This window comes from Aptenodytes forsteri, unplaced genomic scaffold (genome assembly GCF_000699145.1).
Source record: "Aptenodytes forsteri isolate BGI_AS27 unplaced genomic scaffold, ASM69914v1 Scaffold143, whole genome shotgun sequence".
NCBI classification, from domain to species: Eukaryota; Metazoa; Chordata; class Aves; order Sphenisciformes; family Spheniscidae; genus Aptenodytes; species Aptenodytes forsteri.
This window is the reverse complement of record NW_008794951.1, coordinates 4937546-4959211: the sequence shown is the minus strand read 5'-3', so window position 1 is coordinate 4959211 and position 21666 is coordinate 4937546. Positions and strand designations below refer to the sequence as shown.

The 21666-nt window shown below is 36.5% G+C and overlaps 1 protein-coding gene across 3 annotated transcripts in view; it reads left to right on the top strand.

Moving 5' to 3' along the window:
• MTM1 (myotubularin 1) overlaps window positions 1-21666 on the top strand; it is a 45496-nt gene that overhangs the window by 4147 nt on the left and 19683 nt on the right. The window contains exons 1-7 of one of the 3 annotated variants that reach the window (XM_009275338.1): window positions 5876-5962; window positions 7313-7384; window positions 8373-8445; window positions 9984-10078; window positions 11091-11201; window positions 12132-12233; window positions 21218-21301. In XM_009275338.1, coding sequence (XP_009273613.1) covers window positions 7322-7384; window positions 8373-8445; window positions 9984-10078; window positions 11091-11201; window positions 12132-12233; window positions 21218-21301 — 528 coding nt within the window. In that variant the 5' untranslated portion in view covers window positions 5876-5962; window positions 7313-7321. Of the gene's footprint in view, window positions 1-5875; window positions 5963-7312; window positions 7385-8372; window positions 8446-9963; window positions 10079-11090; window positions 11202-12131; window positions 12234-21217; window positions 21302-21666 lie in introns of those variants that run through there. The other 2 variants (XM_009275337.1, XM_009275340.2) reach the window with 2 other exon arrangements.

The following is a 21666-nucleotide window of genomic DNA, read 5'->3' as shown; positions in this document are numbered from 1 at the left end:
AGGGGGGGTTGGACTAGATGACCTTTAGAGGTCCCTTCCAACCCAAACTATTCTGTGATTCTATGATTCTATAAATGCTAGAGGCGAGGTGAAGTGTTAGCAGTGCATTCGCATAGGTGGGAAAACGAAATGAGCACTGTTAAAATTGAAGTAAAAACCACAGCTATACAGCAGATTGTAGTGGGATACAAAATAGGAGAAAGCTTAAATATGTACATATATTTTAAAACTCCATCACAGGATAACTTTGTTCATTCTGTGATTCTATGATTATGTAAAAAAAATAGTTTTGCTTCTAAAAACCCCCTGCATTGGTATCTTTCACTGTTGCAGGAAGTTTTGGGGTTTTTTTTTATTTCCTTTGGAAATAAGTATAAGCAAGTATTTCTGTGGTGTGGATTTTCTGTGGGTTTTTGGTGTGGGTTTTTTTTTTATCTGTTTGAAACTGGAATGCTCTGCCTTACACTACTTATTTTTTGTAGCTTTGTTAAACTTTGGAGACTTCTGCTGCCTTATTTTTGTTTCTGTTATTGAGTATAGTTCCTTTGTGTTAAAATATAACTGGTTAAATGAGTGTGAAAGAGATGTATTTATTTCTATGGACTTGATTAGTTGGTTGTGGCACTTTGGTCTCACCGTGTTTCTTTTTGGTTGATTGGTGTGCTGTTTGGTTAGGGACAGCTGATGTCTGGAAAACTGTCTTCGTTGTTGTAGATCTTTTTTTGTGACTTGTTTTGTATCCCTGTATATCTTTATATGTAATTAAAAAATTTTATTAACCTTTAATGAGATGAATGACTACTCTTAACTTTGTTAGAGTAAATGCTCATTTACTGGTGTTAAAGTTGCTGATGCTTATTTCGGTGACCCTCTGATATGATAACTTAGATGCTGTTGTTGGCTTGACCCTTCAGGACTGTTGCTTTTCCATATATATGTATATTTTTAAAGGATTTATGTTCCTTTCTGCTTGATACTTAGAGCGAAATACTTTTTTTTCCCTTCTCTTTTCATGGTTGTCTTAGCTTAATTTTGCTACTGTCTTAGAAATTCCTAGAGTTCTGCTCTATTTTATATGTAATTTCTGAGAACCTATGTATTATGTGTTATCTCTTCTGTGCAGTTGTGGTGCTGACAGATGTGGTTTTGTTTTTAGGACTTTGTATTTTATGCTTTTAATTTTATTATGGGAAACACAAGGCAGTATATTCATACTGGCTCTGCAGTTTGTTACTGTACCAAATAAAACTCTACAATCTTTGTGTAACACCAGCATTCCTTGTCATTATGAACCTGCTTTTTCATTTTTTGCATCTTCTGTTTAAATGAGGGTGCAAGCAGCTTTTTCTGCATGTCTGCACTAACTTACACTTACCTCAAGCACAGTGAAAAATTGTTTACTAATATAATACTATTTTTCTTCTCTTTGAAATAATTCCTTATTTGATGTCAGGTCTAACTATGAAGATAACCTCATTTTTAACCTGACGGATGCCTTGCAGATCTTAAATGATTAACCCAGTGCACTGATCACTTTCAAGTGTCATATAATTGTCCAATTGTAACAGTAACTCTTTTTAGAAGTGCTCTAATTGTTTTCTGAATTACTATGACAGCAAATGAAGGGGCTTAATAAATTTTGTAACTGTATTTTTAGTAGAGGCCTTGGAGATGCACAAACTTTTTTCGTTCTTGCACAAATCATTACCTGGAGCAGGATTATGAGAACCTTGGCATTACCCTGTGTGTGGTTATTGATGTGTGACAGAAATTGGAATGCTTCTAGAAAATGTTCAGTCAAACTTTTTGTTGTTCATTTTTACCATATTGATAAATCTGATTCTGGTAAAAGCAAATAATTCTCATGCTTATCCAGTTGCCCTTATATATATATTTTTATATATATATATACACACACACTAACTGTTTCAACTACAATAATATGTGTCACTAATGTTTTTTCATCATGTTTACCTCTTACTCAGTATGTTCTGTAAATGTCTTCTGTGTATGGTAATTTAGCAGTTTAATTTCCTCAGTCTTTGCAGATTAACATGTTGAACATTATAGACTATACAAAGTTAAAAACTTCATTTTACATTAAGTGATGTGAAAATTGTTGTTGCTCCAAATGATTGATATAGGTACAAATTTGAAAGCATTTTTTTCCAAAGTTTTAATCCAGTGATGGAGGGTCAAAAATATTAAATAGCTGGAAAGTGGTGCTCACAATTTACTTGATGCAGTTTACTTGATCTCAGATGTTTGTGGTAGTAATCCTTTGGCAGATGCAGATTATGTTGTGTTTGGGCATAAACTAGTTCTTTATACATGTAAAGATTTTAGGTTGACAAAAGCATAGCTCAGTTATACAATAATTACAAATTATTTGGTGTGATTCTGGTGTGAAGATGAAGCCTTTAAAAGGACCAGCAAAATGTCAAATGAGCTTTAATTTGTTCCTGGATCATAAACAATGAGAACTAGTTTCACCAGGCTGTTGTCAATCTAAACATGGCTTGTAGGAGTCTTGGTTGTCTTTCCAAGCTGCACTACACACATCCTCTAACCTGTTGGCAGTGAAGAACCTTAAGGAAAGAGTAGCTGGTCATTTCAGGTTTCTTAACCCTCAAAAGCTTATTTACGTGTTTTAAAGTTTATTTAGATTCTCTGTGTGGGCATATGCTTGTGTCTGTCGGCATTTATTAATAAAGAGCAGATAGGATCCTTGAATTGACTTCTTAAAATCTGGCCTTCAGTGCCTACCCTTTCAAATGTTGTTGTGCCTCCATTCCCATGAATCCTAGGAAGCACAAGTATAAATATCATCTTTAATGAAAATACAGATCCCAAGTAGTTTAATTGTTACTGTAAGATCATTGGAGCCTATGTTTCTTGGTAGTGTTACTATATTAAGTTCTAGTAACTTTAACAAAGCTTTGTTTATTAGTTCAAGTTAAATCCAGTAAAATTGCTTTGTCTCCTTGCTATTCTGGAGTCAGGGAAGAATGTTCAACTGTTTGTAACTGCAGAATATCATAAACAAAGTTGTCTTATTTGTTTTAAATTTGCAGAGTAATTGTACTTCTGTTCAGCTGCTGGCAAGCGTGTGGTTTGTATGGTTTTCAATTTTTGTGCAAGTATAGAAAAACATCTGGGTGATACTGGGGAATAAAATGTGTTTGCAGTGGAAAACTACTTGCAAGATTTTTCCCTGTGTGGAAGGACTACTGCTGCTCCATGATTATGAGAAAGTTGTAGCTATTTTAAGACTATGATGGAGTATGTTTTTGAATTGTTCATGGTAATATTACTTTGGGAGGTTGCCAGAAGCTGCTTCTACAATTTGACAGAAAAAGAAATAATATTATAAAAGGAAATATTTCATGTTCATTTAAAATGTTTTTGAAAACTTGTTTGCTCTTTTGGTATAGAGGTGTCCACTTTAAGGGTGTGTCCTTGTTCGATGGGTACTTTTAAACGAGAACTTAGTCTTGTCTGTTGCCTGAGGGTCACAGCAGCATAGAGTAATTCACATGTTTTTTGTTTTTGAAAACTTGTTTGCTCTTTTGGTATAGAGGTGTCCACTTTAAGCCTTGTTCGATGGGTACTTTTAAACGAGAACTTAGTCTTGTCTGTTGCCTGAGGTCACAGCAGGCATAGAGTAATTCACGTTGGAAGGGACTTCAGGAGGTCTCTAGTTCAACCCGTTGCTCAAAGTAGGATCAGACCCAGTTGCTCAAAGCTTTATTCAGTTGGGTCTTAAAGACCTCTGAGGATGGAGACTGCAACCTCCCTGGGCCCTGTTTTCACTGCCTGACTGCCCTTACAGTGCAAAAGTAGGGTGTGGTTTTTTTCCTTAAATCAAGCTGGAATCTAGTTTGTTTCGGTTTCTGTTGTGTCTTGTCCTCTCATCACTCACCACTTTGAGAAGACAGAGCCAGGGTCCTCAGAGGTACTACCTCAAAGGTACTGGTGGGCAGCTGTGAGGTCCCACTGGAGTTGTCTCTTCTTCAGGCTGAATGATTCCCAGCTCCCTCAGCCTCTCATTACAGGACAGGCGCTCCAGGTCCTGGTCCTCTTGGTGACCCTCTGCTGAACTCGCTGCAGTTTATCAATGCTTGTCTTGTACTGGGCTCCAAAAGTGGACACTGTTCTAAATGGGTGTTCTATAATGTAAAGTTTAATTCCTTGACCATAGTTTACTTATAGAAATCAGGGAAATATGGGTGGTTATAAATGTGCTTATTAGTGTTCGGGTTTTTAAAGTGTGATTGGATTTCAAAGCAAAATTTGGGTAGTGTTAAAAGAATTCTTCCACTTATATACTGATGAAATAATTTGCATTAATTTTGGTGAAAATGTTTGATGGATTTTAAAAAAAAAAATCTGACAGATAACACCTTACCTTCAATACGTATTTATTCAACTTGATTAGCTCTGAATAAGTCTAATTTGCATCGTTAGTGTTGGAAATGAACAGAGTAGTTGGTTGTAATTCTATAATGAAATATTCTGTAGAAATTGAAGTCAGTGAGTGAATTCATGCTCACTGTAAAGTATGTTTAAAAAAATCAGTCTCATGGAGGGTTGAGGGAATTTTACATGAAGTAAACTTACATACACAGAAACACGCACATAAAGGTCTGCTGCAAGAGCTGCACGGACATCTTGGTTGTTTGAAGTGGCCTAGTGCGGTGGCAGAGTGGAGGGGAAGCGAGCTCTGTCCCGCTGTATTGTCAGGTTCTACCAAGAGAAGTTTTTCTGAGAATCTGAAAGGATCTCTGCTTATTCCTTTTTATTTACACTGAGGTTTGGAAAAGTTATAGTCAGTGTTCTGGACTCAGATGATTATTTCGGAATCGTAACTCACCTCATGTAATGCTGCAGTTCAGCCAAAACTTAGTGAATGTGCGGTAAGGGAGGAAATAATATAGAAAGCAAAGGAGGAAACAGAAGGCTTTTAGAACACTTCATACTGTTCCCTGTGTGAGCAGCAGAAGCATGCTACGATTGGTGGTAGTATTGAAAGGCATAAGCAATGTCCCAACGAGCTTTTGTTCTTATGAGCTTAGGCAGTGGGTTGGCACTGAGGTGAGTGTCCAGGATCCTGGGTGGGCTCGTGCGACCTCTGCTGAAGCTTGTCTTTCTGTGGCTTTGCTGGTGGAGTAGCCGCGGTTGCAAGACCAACAGCTAGCTTGGGTGTGCCTGTACCTGCTGCAGTCAAAATTTCCTTTTTGCAGTGCAAATCTATTCAGGGTTGCCACATCTTTTAAAAGTCACTTTTCTAGGGCTTGTTTATGCTCGCTTGTCTCTCATGGTCGGTGCAGCCTTAATTTAAATTTATGTGAGCTCCAGTTAAAACCACTTTCTATGCTGACATAAAAAAACTGGGGCTGCTGTGCCTTTGTCTTTTTTTCTCGCCTGGTATTTCTCACTTAAAATATGCACAAAAACCACTTCATGTGGAAAACATTTTAAAACAAGCTTCTGAGTAAATATACCTTTTACCTTTATAAATATCTGGTTATTAGAAAACTTAAGCTTCTATAAATTAAGGAAAGTCATCTGAACAAATATTGGATGTTCACAAGTTAACATAGCAATACAGAAAAAGTTAAATCTACCTTAAGTTTTATAGTATGTAAGCTATTGCAAGAAAGGAAAAACTGTGAAAATATCTTCTCTTAATCTTCTAGGCAAAATTATAGTCAAAACATTAGCCTCCAGTGTTGCAATAGTTTTTCTGTGGAGGGTAGTTTGAAAGCACAGTGATTTAATGTTGATTGCTAATAGCTTTTCATTTAAATTGTTGGCATTGCACTAAAATTAGTTCAGGACCCCTCTGTTTCGGTGTTGGGAGAACGCTGAGACTGCTGGAGACCCAGGAAGGAAGTAATACCTCTGTGTGACAGGGTCACACAGGCTCTGCGGCGTTCAACTTTCAATTTTTCAACTTAATGTGGGTTCCTTTTTTCTTTTTTTTTTCTTTTTTTTTTGGTGGAGGGGTGTGATTTTTATACTGATAAGCTGTATCACTGAATATTAGTTTTAAACACAATGTCAAGTTTCCTATGTTTTCTTTATGACATATGGAAGACTTAGGCACTATAAGGAAGTAACAAACCTGTAGAACTTCAGGTCATGATTTTCCACCTTCTTCCCGCAGAGACACATTCCTGTATTGTTATAGTAACTTTAAAGCATTTTGGACCTTGCAGTTTAATCTGTCACTATCGCTTGTGTAGGACTGTTGCAGTGTCACTGTGAGCCTGCTGTTATGAAGGAGCACGGGCTGATTTGTCATGGTGCAGAGAAATCTGTGCAAACTTTTTTCAGTGTTGAGAGGGGAGAGAAAGTGCTTGTTTAAGGCTGCAATGTTTCATTTATGGAACAGAAGCAAAGATTGTGTGGTCTGTAATCACCTCCCCCCCAAACAAACAAATAAAAACTCTTCAAGGTTGCTGTACCATGTCAGATGGTCTTGATGAAGGGCGTGTGACTAGTGAAAGGGAAGTATAATTTGGTACGAAGTTACTGTTTGGAGTAACTTCAAGTGTGAGCGTTTTCCCAGTGTTTGTTCTAGAGATCCCTTGTGCAATGTCAGGAAATGATTAAGATGATGAATCCTGTATCATGCGATTCTGTCTTTAATCAATACCATTTAAAAAAAAAAATCCTTTTCCTTTAAACATATCAAGGCTATTCAGACCAGAAGGCTGGACACTCCCCCTTCTGGTGTGCTAACTGAAGTTTCAGTTTAGGAAATGGGGGATTGTTTTTAAATGTAGAAGTACTGTGGAACTCCTGCTTTTTCCTTCTCACCTTTTTTTTTTTTTTTTTAATTAAAACACTTGGATGTATTGACATGCTTGTGATTTCAGGAGCTGTGCAATAATTTTATAGTTTGTTCCTGTTTTCCTAAATGAAGTCTTAATACAAATGCTCCAAGTAGGTTGCATTTCATAGTATGTGTACCTGTTGCTTAAAACAAGCACTCTAATGTCTGTTGACTGAACTAATAATAGTATTTAAACAACTGAATTCCAAAATATAGCTTGAGTCAGAATATTCCTTATAATAAGAACCAATCCCAGAGCTAGTAATGAATTTCTTGTTTGATTTGGATGCTTTTAAATAGTGACCTTCAATTACAAGGCATTGTGTAATTTTATAAATTAATAGTAACTTGCAAAACATTCTTGGAAGCTCTTGATGTCTACCTGTGGACCTCCAAAGTCTAAAACCTCTCCTGTAAATAGTCTGTAGTCCAGGAGGAAGTTTAAGTCTCCAATTTGTGCTTTTTCATCAGATACCCGGTATGGCCTCATCATCAACACCTAAATACAACTCAAACTCCTTGGAGAGTTCCTCAAGTAAAAGGGTGAGTGTAACTTTTTACACGTTTTTTACGTCAGAAGTCCCAGAGATCATTATCGTCCATATTTGGGTAGAAAAATTAGTATTTGAATAACTTTTTTTCTTGAATGTGTATACTTATTTTTATTGCTAAATTTGTAATGCAGTTAACTGAGTAGATTTAAATATCTTTCAGACTGGATGGGTGAAATATTCTCTGTATCGCAAATTATTAGAGCCTCCTTAAAATCAATTCTAATATACTTACTCTTTTCCTTGCTTTCTGCATTGGAATATTCTGTGGCATTCTTGAAAATTTTTGGCACTTTGATGCTGTAGAGAGATTCTGTACTGCAGTTGATAAGTTATACCTAGTTATGTTTGGCTGCCTCAGTTTTAAAATGTTCATCTGTACTGGAAAATACATTAAAGCAATCTATATGGTGTTCCCCTCTGCTTTTTGATGCTGCGTGGCTGAAGAAAATGTAACCTGTGTGCAAGAAAACAGAAACTAAGGCTTTATTTAGCTTTTTAAGCATTTCTTCAAAAACAAAGATTATTTTCTATTAATCGTTCTTAAAAACTACTGAATGCGGGAAAGTCACAAGAGAGTAGATTGTGTGTAATAGTTGTGAGTACGTTGCTTAAGTGATTTCAGTTGATTTGTTCTTCCAAACCCAGCATACTTGGAAAATTAAGTGCACAAAACTTTCAGAGAACTTACAGTATAGAAATTTAATTCCAATTTAATGCAAATATAGTTAACTATCCTTTTAGAAGGAGAAAGACTAAAATATGCTTATGTTTCAGATCTGTTCAACCTTTAATTGTTTAATAGTTGCAGTTTAGGATAGTGGTGTGTGTTCCTGTTTTGGTTTAGTCTGTCAGTTTCTACTATGGAAAAACCTGTTTTTCCCATGCAGAAATTACCTTTAAGATTTTTTTTTTTTAATCTGGAACTTGAAAGAATTGTAAATAAAATACGACGTGCTGTTGTACTTCTCTTTCTTTAGACTCTAAAAGATGGAACTAACTGGGAACAAAATGAAGAAATACCTCGTCTGCCAGGAGAGACTAGAGTTACAGGTATGAAGCTATATATCTGCCTAACGCAGTGTATGTTTAGGAGTCTGGCATATACATGTATCTTACTGGATTGTTTCATAATTTGGACTGGTTTGGGCTGGGGGTGGGAGTAAGTCATGCTAAAAATGTCATGAATTTTTTTAAGTGATAGGGACTTTTTATCACTTATCACAAATAACTTTTTAAGTCTTTAAAATCCTGGTTTCCACACATGGCAGATCCTCCCATACAAAGAAATTGCAAGGCAAGATGTGTCATAATTGTATCTACAGACTAAGTAGCATGTGTCTAGTGATGAGAGCCCCTCCAAGCTTTCCGAAGTCAAGAGAATTCTACATGCCACCCACTGTGTATTGATATTGTGTACGGTAGTGTGGAACCTTAGTCCAAACTGTGACTACCCTAAGTACAATCTTATGCTTCCTTGACACAACATGGCATGCATGTAGCTACTATGCACTTGTTAGCCTTTACATACAGTAATGTTGTAGCATAAGGAAGATTAATGTATTGTGTACAGTGATTTCTTACTTGATGGAGGCTCTTCCTGGAATGGAGCCTTCCACTCGTGGAAGTTTACGTTGAGGTATCAGAATGCAACTGAAAGTGGTCTGTCTCTTATTTGTGAAGCCTCTCCTTCCCCCCCGCCCGAGGATTTGTTAGGTGGGTTTGTAAACAAGATTGGCTGAGGTAAAACCAAAGTGGTGATTCCGAGGAAGTAGTTATGTTTTTAATGAGGAAAGTCGTGGGGAAGGCATGAGGGAGAGGGTGTGGAACCAAGATGAATGTTTGATATGATCCTTATGAAAACTCTCTGTGTTTTGGGGCAGCACGCGGGAAGGAGGGTGCTTGTTGTGGAAGGCAGATAAATAGATTGGGCTAAAGAAATGAGTGGACAGGGAGAAATAGGTGGTTTGTAGTGCTTCACTTAAGTCTTTGATGTCATTGCTTCAGTTAAATCTTTGGGTTTTGAGTAGTATGTGTTAGTACGCATTTTGTTACTGTCCTTGCTGAAACACTGCTGATGGTCCTGCTGTATTTGATTGCCTCAGATTGAAATGTAAAGTTTCCCTTCAGGATGGTGAGTTTCCTGAACACTTTACAACTTGAACTACGCATTTCAATACAGAATTGGTTACAGAGCACTGAAAGATGTGATAGTATCAACAGAAGAACGTATTTGTTCTGGGGTAGTGAACAGACTGGTTCAGTAATCACAGAGAGGACTTAAATCTACTCGCTGTTCTATGTCCTGCCCTCTCCCATGTAGTGCAGAGAAAGAGAAGAACACAAATGTAACTAGGGAAGATTACTGAAATCTGCTGATTTAATTTGGGCAAGTTTAGTATATGAAACTCTCACATTTTCTTAATAATTCAAGTGGACAAAATTCAGATTTATTACTTTTAAATTCATTTATCTTTCAGAGTGGCTCTTATGAGTGCAGCTGTCTTTATTTTACTGCTACTTAACTGATCCTGTCCTTAGCTCTGATTTTTTCTTTTCACAATCTTTAAGAAATGCTGCATTTCTTACAGACAAGGATGTTATTTATATGTGTCCGTTTAATGGCCCCGTTAAAGGAAGAGTGTACATCACAAACTACAGGCTGTACTTAAGAAGTGTGGAAAATGTGAGTAATATGCCACAATTACTTCCGTGGGATGAGTTGGTTTTAACCCCCCTTCCCTTCACCCCCACTGCCTTTGATTTATTTTGTGGCCAGTTCATTTGTTTTAGTTTTGGCACACTTGTGCTTGTGGAATTGCATGGGAGGCTTTTTACTTGAAATGGTCTGTAATGTTTGTAATAACCGTATCTTAATTGCGTAATGACTAAATAGTAATTGCCTTTGTGCCACTGAGAAATCCGTATAAAAATGGAAGTTCTTTAAAGTTAAATGTGTTGTAAAAGTGTGATTTTTGCCTGGTACGATTACAGTTTAATTACTTACACTGAACTGATACCTTTATCTTTTGTCCGTTGGAACTTTTTTGGTAGCTGTTCCCTTTACACTTATTCTGTGATAGATCAAGGGCAGCAACTAATGATGTGCAATAGTTCTTAAAATAGCTATCAGTAAACCAAGATTTTGATTGTCCTTGCTGTTGGAAAAGAAACACTTTCATCACGTGGGTGGGGGGAGTAGTAGTGTATTTGGTAAGCAGCAACATGAAAGAGAATAAAATGTGCTTGTTATCTTTTTCATAATTTTTTTTTTTTAAAAATAAGGTTTTAGGACTATTGAACTGAGGTCATTCTGGTTGCAGCTAAGTCTACTAGTAATCTCTTTTTCATTTCGTTCTCCTTCATTCTGTATATCAATAAAGCAGTCTTAGCAAGCAAAGGCAATCAGAAGTATGTAGCAGAAGGCATCTTTTAGGGTGTTGCCACCTTTTTTCCCTGCATACTGTATTAGGCATGAAGTATTTTTGTTGCATGTTAAATTGGATGATGGTCAAGGCTGTGGAGTGACTGTACAGACTTCGTAACGTGTTGGGAGGGGGGACTTAATCAAACACAGAAACACACTTTTGCTTCCTGTATGTATTTCACGTCTGCTTTCTGTTCTAGAATGCATAAGAACATTTTGCGTGAGTCTTCTTTTCAGATTAATCTTGTCCTTGCTCAAACTTTCCTTGCAGGATCCAGTTGTGGTATTGAATGTTCCATTGGGCGTAATTTCAAGGATTGAAAAAATGGGAGGAGCCTCAAGCAGAGGAGAGAACTCTTATGGATTAGATATAACCTGTAAAGTAAGACTTTCCAGTAATTCAATAGGAAATGAAATCTGGAGGTTCCTTTTCTCACTGCTTACCTATTTATAGGAATGAAAAAACACACGTTCCTCACGGCTGAATTTAAAAAGAGCTTTTTGGAACTGGACAGGGAAATACCTTTTGTATAAAGGGCTATTTAACTGTCCTCTCTGCATGTGAGGAGAGGGATTGGTCTTCCTTTCCGAATCACTAATCGACAAGAGGTTTTGCACAGTAGTCTTGTTTTAGGGCATTATTCCTGCATTGCTTCATTATTTCATTTGTTCTAAAAGTAATTTTTTTATAATCTTAAAATCTTCAAAGAACACCTCGAATGGGGGTTTTGTAAGCTGTAAGGGCAGTGAAAAGGTTATGTAACAGCTATCTCTATTTCCTTAGTCTCACAAAAAAATTACGTTGCCATGAAAAAATACGGTCATAGGGGCGTTCCCAGTGGATGATTCAGGAACCTTTATTTGACTCATTAATGGAGTATGTATACACATTTGATTCTTAGTAGTTAATGTGCAGATTGCTTATTTTTGACGTTAGTGATGAGAAAATAGCTAGGGACAATGTAGTCTAGACAGATTATTAGCAAATTTTCATTTTGAAAACATAGAGTAACTCCCATCCTGCAAACATTCAATAGCCCATGAGACTTTTTAGTGAATCAGATAGTCATTTCTGATGGCTTTATGCCAAAGCAGCGTTTGCACCACACAGAATGTGGTACTGCTCTATTTGTAGAATTCTTATGCTCTATTCTATTTTATGGAATAAGAAATAAAACTGAACATTCACAATGGTTTGAGGCATGTTGCAAGCAGATTCTAAATCATGTTTAGTGTATAATATAGCATTTGTACATCAGATAAAAGTATCTTACTGCTTTGGTTCACTTAAAAGATAATGCCTTTGTTTTAGGATATGAGAAATTTACGGTTTGCATTAAAACAAGAAGGGCATAGTAGAAGAGATATATTTGAAGTCCTCACAAAATATGCTTTTCCCCAGTCATATAACTTGGTAAGTTACATTATTTATGCTATTGAGTTGTCTTAATGCAGAGTTGTTGCCAATTAACTTTAACTGTTTGACCTACTAATGGACATCATGGCTGCTTAAAAAGAATAACCACAGAATCTGGTGTCAGCATAAACTAAAGAGAATTAATGTTTTTATTTTGTACATTTACAACACTTACATCTATGTATTTGTAAAATTATGGACACTATATGCTATACTTTAGGTAAACTACTGAGCACCTCTGATCCATACAGATTTCATTGTTTAGAGACTGCAAGTTATCCTCCCTAATTAGGAAATATTGTAGTACATGCCTTAGTTGATTTCTTGAAAATGTTAAACTATTGGCAGTCTCCAAGGCAATGATAAATACGAATCACCAAGAGTTTTACTTCAGGAAAAGAAGACATGGTAAGAAAAGACTTGTTTTATTGATGAAACTTGATGAAGAATATAACAGGCAGCTAATACAGTAATGAATTTACACAGATTTATTTCAGGTAAAACAAAAAAATCTTATGGAAGGAATTGAGCGACGATGATGTTAACTAACCATTAACTTCTGTTTCTTTGCCAAAATCTGTGTACTGTGCTTGGTGGATCATTTTGACATCTCTTTAGTAAATGCTTTTTTTTGTCTCTTGTAAAATTCAGTTTACATTTTATTGGGGTGCTTTCATTTAGGATAATTGTATAAGAGCTCTCTTCACAAAATGTTGGAGGGTTCTGCTATGAATTTTTAAGAACTTTGTTCAGAGAATTGTTGAGTATATGAGGCTGCAGCAAGAATCTTATTTTTCTCCAAAGTCAGATAAAAGTATCTTACTGCTTTGGTTCACTTAAAAGATAATGCCTTTGTTTTAGGATATGAGAAATTTACGGTTTGCATTAAAACAAGAAGGGCATAGTAGAAGAGATATATTTGAAGTCCTCACAAAATATGCTTTTCCCCAGTCATATAACTTGGTAAGTTACATTATTTATGCTATTGAGTTGTCTTAATGCAGAGTTGTTGCCAATTAACTTTAACTGTTTGACCTACTAATGGACATCATGGCTGCTTAAAAAGAATAACCACAGAATCTGGTGTCAGCATAAACTAAAGAGAATTAATGTTTTTATTTTGTACATTTACAACACTTACATCTATGTATTTGTAAAATTATGGACACTATATGCTATACTTTAGGTAAACTACTGAGCACCTCTGATCCATACAGATTTCATTGTTTAGAGACTGCAAGTTATCCTCCCTAATTAGGAAATATTGTAGTACATGCCTTAGTTGATTTCTTGAAAATGTTAAACTATTGGCAGTCTCCAAGGCAATGATAAATACGAATCACCAAGAGTTTTACTTCAGGAAAAGAAGACATGGTAAGAAAAGACTTGTTTTATTGATGAAACTTGATGAAGAATATAACAGGCAGCTAATACAGTAATGAATTTACACAGATTTATTTCAGGTAAAACAAAAAAATCTTATGGAAGGAATTGAGCGACGATGATGTTAACTAACCATTAACTTCTGTTTCTTTGCCAAAATCTGTGTACTGTGCTTGGTGGATCATTTTGACATCTCTTTAGTAAATGCTTTTTTTTGTCTCTTGTAAAATTCAGTTTACATTTTATTGGGGTGCTTTCATTTAGGATAATTGTATAAGAGCTCTCTTCACAAAATGTTGGAGGGTTCTGCTATGAATTTTTAAGAACTTTGTTCAGAGAATTGTTGAGTATATGAGGCTGCAGCAAGAATCTTATTTCCTTCTCCAAAGAGACATGTCAATCAATGGGCTGTACTCTATAATAAACATTTAATTCTTTAAAACTTTTTTGCAGAAATTTTGCACTCTGTATGCAAACAGTCTGTGGAATGAAAGCATAAGGAAAAATAAATGCTTTTGCGTAGAATATTTTGTAGTGTTGACAAATAGGTCTTAAGAAATGAAACTGAGATTTCTACCTTTGGGTAGGTGTGAGGAGTTGTACTGACAAAGAAAACTGTTGTAGAAGTAGTGAATATATCTCTAACTCTACTGCTGGTATTTTATGCATCTTACAATAGAGAATGATTGAAAGCATAACAGGATATATGGACTTCAAAAGGATGTTGGAAAAGAGAGAGAAAGCTATATGTAGAAATATCAAATTATAGAGAAGTTTAGGTCAAAAGGGGCTTCTGGATATCATCTGGTCCAGGCTTCTGTTGCAAGTAGGGCCTTAGATTAGGTTATCCAGGGCATGGTCAAGCCTAGTCTTGAATGTTTCCTGCGAGGTAGATTCCGTCATGTCTCTAGGCAATCTCATCCAATATTTAATCGTTCTCATGGTGAAGAATTTTTTTTTTTTCCTTACATTGAGTACCTGTGTGGATTTGCATGTAGTGAATGTGGACAAATTAAGTTGTAACTGACTTAGGAGAGTCCCTTGTGGGACTTTTTTTTATGATGTCCAATCCAACTACAGGGCTTGAATAACATGGTGATGAGATGTGGACTTGTGCGAGGTTTTGTCATCCAAAAAGACCTGGTGTTCCTGTCTAGTGATGGTAGTGAGTAATGTGTGGAGTAGTACACTTCCTGCTTTGTTTGTTGCACCTGTTGAACCTAGTAAAGCTCATCATTACATGGCCTGGCCCATTTTGTATGTAACTTGCCAATAAAAGTTATGCTCAATAACAAAAGGCTTGGTCAAGGCAGAGGTAATTTTGCCTTCAGATTCAGTAAAGCACAAAACTTAGGAAGATAATGACAATATGGATAATGGCCGTATTTTATATCTCTTAGCTATGTCTGGAGCAGGGTATAACCATTAGAAATTATTACTTTGGAGTGAAATAAAGTGAGCCTATGTTATATCATGAAGTTGTACCTGTCCTTATTTTCTAATGTCACAATGTGGATGAGCCCTTAACTTTAAAATGAGCTAAGCAAGTGTGTGATATTTTTGGTGTGCTTTTACCGTATTTCAGCAAGCAGTTCAAATTGATCCTGCCAAAGGTAGGCGTTTCTGCCTGGTTGTTCATTCCTGCCTTGGTTTTCAGATAGGGAACTGAAAGGGACTAAACCTAAACAAGGAGAAAAGAAGAAAAGCTTTACCCTGAGTCATTTCCTGAATCTTGTTAACCCAATGTGAGGATGGGGTCAGGGCATCTATGGGTGGATGTGAATGAAGAGGAATGATGGGACTGCCTCTTTCAGTGGCTGGTTTAGAACAAGGTTTCACTGTCTGAATGTGACAGTATGTCTGGGCTGTGCATGCCTGCCTTCTCCTTTGAATGTACGCTAACACTCTGACCATGCAGCCAGCTTGATCAGGGAGATCTTTTATAAAGAACGTGCTGTGGCTTCACATGACAGCTGGGTGAAGATGGCAGCCCTCTGCTACGCAAATGCTGAGCTCTTGCTTTTCTCTGGTCTCCTTCTCTCTACCTTCCAGCCATGTGGTTGATTATTCCTCTTATACCAAACTGACTTGGCATAATCACTAAGTAAGCCAATGTAGCTCACTTACCCAGCACAAAATATTCTGTTTTCTGAGTTAGTCTTGAGCCACTTTTAATAATTTGAGGAGACCTGGTTTGAAATCAGTATGCACCAGAACCAGTGCAAGAGAGCGCATGTGAGTGGAACAGGGAGCAGGCAGGAGAGAAGAAAGAGGGATGTCCTGTTTTTAGCAGTGGTAAAATGGTAATTTTGCTCAGACCACCTTGTGGAACTGCACCCTTGATCTTCAGCTGATTCAGCAGCACTGATGCTTGTGCAGCTCTGCAGTGGAAAGAAGGCATCATCAGGACAATAAAGGTCTAAACCTTTACTGTCCTGATTTTTATCTGTATTTTTATATTTTACATCAAATTTTTATCTGTAGTGGAACCATATCCTTAGGGCTGATCCTAAACAAAACTTTTAGAGATGCCTTGCTTCCATTTTCTTCATGCTATACCATTCTCGGACAAATGGATGGTAAATACAGTCCAAAACATTATTTCTGAGTGGAGTGTACTTACTGTTTTCAACATTTTTCTCCATCACCATCCCAATAGCAGTGTTTGAGAGCCTATAATAAATCACAGGTCTGTTCACAACTGTTCGTCAGTGTCTCAACATCGTCCTATGTGCTTACTTCCAGAAGGTAATTCTTGTCTCTCTCCAGTTTGAGCCTAGGTTGGGTTCAGATCTCCTTGAATCGATAACATAATGTAAAATCTGATAGTTCATCTGACTGACAGCTTAGTTGATACGGAACAAACAGCTGCTATCCATAATCCTCTGTTGCATTTGCGAACTTGGGCTAATTGAAAGAAAACCGTTGCTGAAAGTGTTTTTTGCGTAGAATATTTTGTAGTGTTGACGAATAGGTCATATATACCCAAAACATACTTTTATTTTACTGCAATATTGTTCTAAGCCTGAATGTCTCTTGTGTGTAGGTTTTATTTTTTTAAATTTCCAACCATTTTTGTTGAATTTAGACATATCTAATGAAGCTGCAGTTGATTTAATTCCTGGGAAAATAGGCTGGGTGCAACAGGAGCTGTGAAGAAGTGCTTTTTCTTGGAGAGGCAGGATTAATGACGAGAGAAGGGAATGGAATTTTGTTTGTGGAGAGAAGAAAGAAATGAGTGGAGGTTAGGGTAGAGGCTCAGAGTACTTAAACCTTCCTTCTCCCCAAACAGTACTTTAGCAGGGATGTACCATAGATGTGGAGGGAAGGAAAGATGTGTGAAGAAGGCATGGAGCGGAACTGGTCAATTTTTATTATACTCTGGTATTTGAAAGGCTTGCCTGTGTGCATAATGACGCACTGAGAGAGGTTGGCAGGGCTTTTCTGCTTTGCGGAGTCATGCGATTCCTATAGCTGGTCATGTAGTTTGCTTCTCTGACCTTCCTCTGCCCACTGCGCTCTGAAGGATATAAATATACACCCAGCTGGTCCATACTAAATGCCTATGGGCAGTGAAGCGACTTCCCTGTTTTCATCCTGACACAAGAGGTGTGTGTATGTGAGGGGCACTAATACGAAGGAACCTGTATCCACAAAAAGCTAAGCCATTTCACTAGTATTTTCACTAAGATAGCACCTCTCAAATCTTACGTCAAGTGATATGAGAACCTATGCAAAATAGATTGTAAATGGCATAATTTCTTCTTCCCATAATTTCTTTCTGTCCCATTTGCCTGCTACACTGTAGAATTGCATTCAGATTACATGCACTGTGACATGAAAGCTTCAGCAATGTTAAGTTAATCAAGACATACAGGTACAAACATACTGCGTTTAATCTGTAAGCTTGGGTTATTTAGGACCAAAGTGGAAATATGTGGGTCATTAGTGCAGATGTGAAGCTTACCTGAACTGTAACAAACCCTTCTGGGATCTAAATATGTATTTATCACATTGATTTGTTCACTATAATAGGGTTCGTCAATTTGGTGCATCAGAATAATAAAAGGTCCAATTCAACAAAAAAATGTTATTCAACAGAAATTACTTCACATTGCTCATTATCACATTTTGTTCCTAATAAATAAAAGTAATGTACAAATGTGTGCTAAATATGGCTTGTACTGACACAAGTAAGAAAATACAATTGTATTCAAGCATATATCTTGTTTGCTTAAGTATTTGATTCTTAGTATGAAAATAGTTATAAATGTGGGTTGCTTCGTACACTGAAGTTAAACTGTAGTTTGAAATTAAATAGAACTATATGATATGAGTATAAACGTATGTGGAGTTTTAAATGCATGTTCTCCTACTCTGACTTTTCTGCTATGTCATGTTGGAGTACGTGGAGGGATACAAATTTTAATTTCATCTAATGAGCTGCTTTAAACTTACTTTAAACTGTATATTGTTGAATGGAACCATGCTGTGATTGCCAGAGTGGAAAAGGAAGCATTTTTACTCTTTGAAACTGCTTTGTATATTGCTTTGTGTATATTGTGAGACAGCCCTAATGTAAGGTGGGGATATTGCTGTATTTCAGGCTCTAGCATTTAGCCTGGACTAAAGTTCAGGCCACCTTCCCAAAATATTTCAAGACTTGAAATATCAAGTCTTAAGTGAAAGGCGGTTGGGGGGGGTGGGGGCGGGATTCAGATCTTTAATCTCTTTTGTACACTGAGTAAGACTTTCAGTAGTAACCAGATTAACTGTACAGGCTGTACACAATGTGCACACATAAATGTGTGCATATAAATTTTTGTTATAATTTAGTCAACTCTTGCAGAAGAAAAATAATTTTTAGTCTTCAGGTTTTCAGATACTGTTAATTTTTAAATACTGTTCTTGTTGGAGTATACGTCAAGAGTTTTCTCTGAATTGCTCATATAAAGATCTAATTCCAAACTTTACTCCATACACCTTTGCATTCATTGTAGTGTTCTGTTATTTGTTAGACTTCAGATTTTTTCTGGCTGATCTGTGATACTAATGATTTTTTTTCTTGAGCAATATAGGAAGAATTTGCACTACCTGGAACATCAACAGAACTGATGAAGCTTAATTGTCAGCTTTAATAGTTGTGGGTTCTGTGACTGAAAGCTTTTGTAGCAGATGTGGTAAAGCTGCTGTAGCTAAGCATTTTAAAAGAAACATGCTGTACGTAGTAGGACATTGTTCTTTCAGAAAGGATTCTGTCCATCCCCTCCTCGTGCATAGTAAATTTAACCCTGTTTTTTAAAAGGTGAAAACAAAATACACTTTTCTATCTGATTTTCTTGTGGATTATTTTGTGGGTGACATGAGCAGCATAGCTGCCATTTTGTTTATTTCTAGTTTGGAGCAACACCTTCTTTATTACAGTGCACTGTGATAGCTGCTACATAAAAGATTTTACTGATAAAAATAAGCTCATGTATTTTACTTATCAGGGCTTAAGCTGGGTAATTTTTAAGTTCTCACCAGGAAACTTGCAGTAAGTAGCAACTTAAATAAATAACATATTCCTGCCTTTGAGACATCTTTTAAGTGATCTGTTAGGATTCCAGTGTTTCTGTTTCCTACTGTTATAAGATTCTCCTTTGTCTCTGGTTCTTTGGTGAATTCTTAGCATAGTTGCTCTTCGGGATATAGCAAATTCCTTTGGGGAGGAGGGGATGGTTCTTGTGTGTAGCTATTTATTAATAGTTCAGCAAATCAGTTGCATCTACTGCTTTAGATAGTGATGTTCCTGTTTTGCTGTATTCCTAGTTTGCAATTAAAACAAACAACCTTTTTCAGTTTTTCTGCTTAACTTCTGATACTTACATCTTCTTCTAATGGAATGTGGTTTTTTTTTTTTTCTGATATAGTTGATGTCTGTCTCTTTCCTTTTCCTTTCTTCATCTCTCCCTCCATCCCACTTGATAGCAGTTTACTTAGTCAAAAGAATCCGTAATGTTTACTTACATTGAAGGCCTACCCCTTTAAAAATGGTGAAGACATTCAGAAAATACAATTTGGGAATGCATTGTTTACTTCTGCAAACTTGCCAATGAATGTACTTGCTTTAAAATACTGATCTAATTTAAAATTCCAGTTTCTAAAACTAGTGGGATAAAGTATCTTGTGTGAGTAGTAATGTCCTTTTAAAATACTTGTTGATTTGAAATACATGAGGAAAAAACTCCTGCTTTTGGAGGGATTCAGTTTTGTGTTTTGATTAGAGCTGTTTACTGTTTAAACCATTGTAATGTATTAGGCTAAACAGAATTGCCTTGATCCATTAGGGTCTGCCTTCATAAGATCTAAAGAAACCTCCATCTGGGCCTATGGCGCATTTACGAAGCATTGCCTTACCTCTGTAGACGTAATCATGGCACCTTAGAACCATGGTTTGTTTTTTTTTTTGCTTGCTTGCCAGGTTTTCTGCATTTCTGCGTAGTTCAGGTCTACGCCTGTGAAAATGATGTGGATTTGGGATGTTCAGTTTAGCATTCAATTTATTCTTTTAATGTCTTTGAATAGCTAGGAGACTTTCAGCTGTTTTGTTACAAATGAGCTATGATGGGCTCTTGAATGCTTTCTGCTCTGGCTGCTGATGCTCAGTTAGCTCAGGACAACGCATTCTCTTCTGTGTTTTTCTTTTTTTTGAAACAACTTAGTTTCATGCTCCAGTTGGCATCTGAAGAATTTGTAAGCCACCAAAATCAATTTTCTCAATGAAGGAGATTCTTAAAATAAACATTACTTTTGCTTTCATCATAAACTGTAAAAACAAACCAAGGAAAAAAGGGGTTAGTTAGGTAATACAGCCCACTTGGAATTGGTTGAAAAGAGAAGGAAGCTAAAAGGTATGAGGAAGTTGTCAGAATCCTGGGTGAGGATGCCGTGTTGTATAAATGAGTCTTGAGAGTGAGCAACAAAGCAAGAGAAAAGCAGATAGCGTAACCTGCTAACAACATATTTTGTTTCATTTTCGATGGCAACTTTGTAATTTTCATGGAGTTTTACGGTAAACTGGATTTCTGTTAGTAAGGATCAATTGGAGAGGGGATGCAGAAAGAAGGCTGCTTCCTAATGGTAATGAATAGCAATTAAAACCTTTTTACCTTTAATTCAATTTAGCATCTAATATTTTATGTAGTAATTACAGCTGTACCTATTGGAGAAATTTTGGTGAGAAGACAGTAGTTTATTTGGTGAGGATGTGAAATACGGGAAATAAACCGATACAACCTATTTTAAAACATTTCAACCTCCTGACAGTAAAAAAAAAAAAATTCAACAGTTTAAGCTTTGTAATTTTTATTTTGTCACTTCTTGTTTTAACTATTGTCATATTTTCATTATTTCATTAGCAGATCTGTATTGTTTGTTACTTCTTGCTCTTTGCTTTACAGTCTTATAAATATCAGATTTAAATGGAGAGAATGGGGCTGGCATGGAAAAGTCAGTCCTATTTTGTGGCGGGCATTAGGGTATAACTGATGATGAGCCCTCATATTTGCCACTTTCAGTCAGAGTTTGGTGTAATAAGCTTCTTTTACATCCTACAGCTTATTTTTGCATTTGCAAATGAAGAAAAGTTTTCTGAAAATGGATGGATGGTGTACAATCCAATGTCTGAATACAGGAGACAAGTGAGTTATTAAAGTTGCAGTTGCCTGGTGCTTTCGTATCTGGCAACTTACATAGAGGAATTATTGTTTGTACATTTCTCTTATCAGCTCTTTTGTGGGGGGAGCTGAGAATGGGAGAAGATGGAAATACAACTTGAAAAAAAGTAAAGAGAAGAAATAAAACACTAGAACCTTTACCTTCCTGTGACATTCTAATTTTTTTTAGTCTTTGCTCTTTGAAGGAAGTTATTGATACCTCTTACAATGTGGCACTGTTAGGTGAGCAGGGGGCGGGGAGAATGTGCCAAATATGTAACTACAGTGTCCTAAATATAGGTTTGATTTGGTCTTTGATTTGGTCTAGTTCTTCCTGAAGTGAAAGGGGG